Below are 4,688 nucleotides of genomic sequence, written 5' to 3' on the forward strand. Positions count from 1 at the left end.
TTGTTTTTAAATTAATATCTCTATATTTTAGGACGTTTCAAGGACTTCAGGACATTGTTAGGATTTTAGGACGTGTTCAGGATTTTAGGACATTTCTAGGATTTCTTAAAAAAATGTGTTGAAGCGTTAAACGAAAAAACAATACACTTGACATTTTGTAAGATGAAAGCCAAACAAATTTAAAGGAAAGAAGATTACTAAAATATATTTTGAAAAACTGCCAAAAATATTTAAATTTAAAAAAAGGCAACTATTTTTGAAGAAAAAATATTAGCCACAAATTTTAAAGCAAGAAAACTGATAAAACTTCCACAGAAAACATGCTGACAGAAATCAGCCATTCAGAGGTTTATGGCCCTCTGCTAAATAAAAGCAGAGGGCCATAAACCTCTGCTGAATATTTTCTATTTCTTTGAATGAGTTTGGATCCAGTTTAACAGAGTTTTACTTTGTGCTGTCATCTGTTCTCTGATTATTAGACCCTGTTTATGATCTCGTTCTCTCCGTCTTTATTGTTTATTTTTAAAGTTTGTTTATGATCTCGTTCTCTCCGTCTTTATTGTTTATTTTTAAAGTTTGTTTATGATCTCGTTCTCTCCGTCTTTATTGATTATTTTTAAAGTTTGTTTATGATCTCGTTCTCTCCGTCTTTATTGTTTATTTTTAAAGTTTGTTTATGATCTCGTTCTCTCCGTCTTTATTGTTTATTTTTAAAGTTTGTTTATGATCTCGTTCTCGCCGTCTTTATTGTTTATTTTTAAAGTTTGTTTATGATCTCGTTCTCTCCGTCTTTATTGATTATTTTTAAAGTTTGTTTATGATCTCGTTCTCTCCGTCTTTATTGATTATTTTTAAAGTTTGTTGATGATCTCTTTCAGGATTCCTCTGAATCTCAGTTTTAGTCTCAGTGAAACGTCTCAATTTAAAAAACATAAAAACCTAAATCAAAGAAAAATCTGATCTGAACATTTAAACCCAGTTTGACCCTCAGAGAGTCTCTGAAGGAGAGACGACCCAGAAATCTGTGGTTCCAAAAATCAGCATCCTCACTGGCTGAACTGGGTCCTGAGGTGGATTCAGTTGGTTCAGTGAAAGTGAGATTCAGAGTCTCAGTGAATCTCGTCAGTCTGTTTGTCCCTGCAGGACCTCCGTCCATCTGTCTGTCTGTCTGTGTGTGTGTGTGTGTGTGTGTGTGTGTGTGTGTGTGTGTGTGTGTGCGCGTGCGTGCGTGCGTGCGTGTGTGTCTGAATCTTTGACCTCAAACATCTGAGAAACATCTGTGTTCACCCACAGCAGCACAGTATTACAGTACTCATAGTATCACAGTACTCATAGTATCGCAGTACTCATAGTACTCACAATATCACAGCACTCACAGTATCTGTAGTATCTGTAGTACCCGTACAGTATCTGTCGTATCTGCAGTATCTATATAGAATCGGTAGTATTTGCAGTATCTGTATTATCTGTAGTATCTGCAGTGTTGGTACAGTATATGTAGTATTTGCAGTATCGGCATAGTATCTGTAGTATCTGTAGGTTGTGTAACTGGGTGTCTGCAGGTCCTTGAAAAGTCTTAAATTGTCTTAAATTTAATGTTTAATAAATATTAGGCCTTAAAAGTACCTCAATAGTCTTAAATCTGAGTTTCTGGTGTCTTTATGGCAGCAAACATTTCATTTATTTATTTTTCTTTAATTTCCAAATTTTCATTTCTTTTCGTGATATAAAATGCAGTGCAACGTGCAGTACAAAGACATGAGTCAGAGTTTTGGTAAAGTCAGGCGATTGGAGGAAATAGCAGAATTCACAGGGACCGTCAGTCTGAAGTGTTGTGATGGGTAAATCCTGGAGGGTCTGGACTTCCTGGGAGGTTTTTGAAACGTTCACTTCTGAACTCTCAGCTTTATGTAAAAATGATGTAAATGTAGTTATTTATTATGTGTAAACAATGTGAGCGAGATCATTTGTTAGGACGCTGCAGTGGTGAGTTTTTGACTGGCTGCTGCTGAAGATGATGGTGATGAGGACGATGAGGATGAGGATGCTGGTGAGGGTGATGGTGATGGTGATGAGGATGCGGGTGAGGGTGATGAGGATGAGGATGGTGAAGATGATGGTGATGAGGACGATGAGGCTGAGGATGCGGGTGAGGGTGATGAGGATGAGGATGAGGATGGGATGGTGAGGGTGATGGTGATGAGGATGAGGATGAGGGTGGGGATGAGGATGGTGAGGGTGATTGTGATAGTGATGATGAGGATGGTGATGGTGATGGTGAGGATGGTGATGCGGGTGAGGGTGATAGTGATGAGGATGAGGGTGAGGGTGAGGGTGAGGATGAGGATGGTGATGAGGATGAGGGTGAGGATGAGGATAGTGATGATGATGGTGATGAGGATGAGGATGGTGATGAGGATGATGATGGTGATGAGGATGAGGATGGTGATGAGGATGAGGGTGAGGGTGAGGATGAGGATGGTGATGAGGATGGTGATGAGGATGGTGATGAGAATGAGGATGAGGGTGAGGATGAGGATGGTGGTGAGGATGAGGATGGTGGTGAGGATGAGGATGGTGATGAGGATGATGATGGTGATGAGGATGAGGATGGTGATGAGGATGAGGGTGAGGGTGAGGATGGTGATGAGGATGAGGGTGAGGGTGAGGATGAGGATGGTGATGAGGATGGTGATGAGGATGGTGATGAGAATGAGGATGAGGGTGAGGATGAGGATGGTGATGAGGATGAGGATGAGGCTTCCTGGACTGATCAGCTGGTTGTGATGCAGCAGGAGGTTGAAGGGACAGCGGCGTGTTGGTGTCAGCTGACCTGTCCTCCTGGCGGTCTGTGAGTCTGTGGACGCTGCAGAGACGACGGCGGTCCGTCAGTGACTCGTCTCCAGTCAGCTGCTGAGTTTGTTTTGTGTTTTGTTGTGAGACTGAAGCTGTGAGTTCATCCAGCTGAGAGGAAAAACTGTGAAAACGTGTGTGTGTGTGTGTGTGTGTGTGTGGGGGGGGGTCATGTGACAGGAGGACACACACACACACACACACACACACACACACACACAGCGCTGAGCCTGCTGGTTGAGGTTTCACAGACGGACGAAACGTTGAGCTGAGAGGATGAAGAGTTGGACAGGGGACAGGCTGAGGGACGCACATGGACACACAGGGGCGTTTCTAGCATGTGAGGACATTGGGGTCTCAGCTCAGACCTCAGTGAGGAATAAATGCCCTTTTTTTTCTTTGAATATCTTTTTTAGATTTTCTGTTTGAAATCCTTTGAATCGTTTGTTTTCTCTGTTTTGGGCTTTTGTCTTGAGGACAGTTGTTGTGAGAAACAGAGACGGAGGTGATGACATGCAGCAAAGCGTCCAGGTCGGTATCAAACCTGCGGCTGCTGTAGCGAGCCTTTGAACTACCGAACGCCCCGGTTTTTGGTGTTTTTTCAAATCTTTGGGCAAATTAAATTTTTTTAAAAACATATTTGACCAATTTTTTAATTTTATTTTATTTTCGTGATTTTACAAATATAGGATAATTTTGTGTTTTTTTGCTTTAATAGTTTTTGGTAATTAAAAAAAAAGTTTTGGCGATTTTGTTTTTCTTTGAATTTTTTTGAGGGTTTTTTGTTTAATTTTTTTGCAGCTTGTTTAAAAAAATATTGGAATTAACGTTTCTTTAAAAATGTTTGGGTGACTTTTTTTTTTTAAATGAGATTTTTCTTTTTCTGATTTTTTTTTTTTTAAAAAAAATTTTGTCGGGGGTGATTTTTAAAGGAAAATGTCCCACCGTAATAAAAATGACCAGAATTACACCATGTATCATAGCCAGCAACCGAAAAAACAGAAGTTATCTGGGTTTTTATTTAGATTTGATTTTTTGAATTTCTGATGTCTGATTGGACAGGAGACAGTTTAGAGAGACACTGATGGACTAAACTGGTGTCTGATTGGACAGGAGACTGTGGACAGGTAGAGACGCTGTCAGCAGGGTGCGGTCTGCAGGGAGTCTGTCAAAGTGTCTCGGTGAAATCAGGTGGATTTAAAGGTGAAGTCTGGTTCACTGTCTCACTTCCTGTCTGTGCCTCAGATCCACGTCTGTCCCCCGTGGGTGTCTCACATGGGAGACAAAAATCTGTTAAAATTTCTGATCCTGTTTGCACTGAGTCGTGAATCACGCGATGAAGATATTTCAAAGTGATTTGAATAAACACCGAGCTGGACGTATTTGTGTGTATTTGAAGACGAGTCGAGGTTTCAGGGGTTACGGGGACAGAGGATGGAGGACGGGACTCCGGCTGTCCGGATCACTTTCAGCTGTCGGGTTTTTTAATGAGTTCGTGGATGTTTGAGGAGATTTTAGGGGTTAAAAACAACAAAACAACACGAAACATAAAAATCTGTCAGTTTAAAATCAACAAAACAACAAATGTGTTGTTGTCACTGTGTGTGTGTGTCAAGTCAAGTCAGTTTTATTTATAGAGCCCATTATCACAAAACATGGTTTGCCTCAGAGGGCTTTACAGAGTACGACATCCCTCTGCCCTCAGACCCTCACATCACCGAGGAAAAACTCCCCAAAAACAACCCCTGTAACGGGGAAAAAAAAGAGGAAGAAACCTCAGGAAGAGCGGTAGAGGATAGTGAGGGATCCCTCTTCCAGGACGGACAGACGAGCAT

The 4,688-nt window shown here is 41.2% G+C and overlaps 1 protein-coding gene across 1 annotated transcript; it reads right to left on the reverse strand.

The window, feature by feature from the left end:
- Positions 1 to 1,963: 1,963 nt before the first annotated feature.
- On the reverse strand, positions 1,964 to 2,769 carry LOC121940785 (putative protein TPRXL; the record flags this gene model as incomplete). The annotated part of the gene is made up of 1 exon (XM_042483479.1): positions 1,964 to 2,769. A coding segment is annotated over one exon (806 nt), but the record flags the coding sequence as incomplete, so codon positions are not given.
- Positions 2,770 to 4,688: the final 1,919 nt, after the last annotated feature.

The sequence above is a fragment of the Plectropomus leopardus genome, unplaced genomic scaffold (genome assembly GCF_008729295.1).
Source record: "Plectropomus leopardus isolate mb unplaced genomic scaffold, YSFRI_Pleo_2.0 unplaced_scaffold941, whole genome shotgun sequence".
Lineage (NCBI taxonomy): Eukaryota > Metazoa > Chordata > Actinopteri > Perciformes > Serranidae > Plectropomus > Plectropomus leopardus.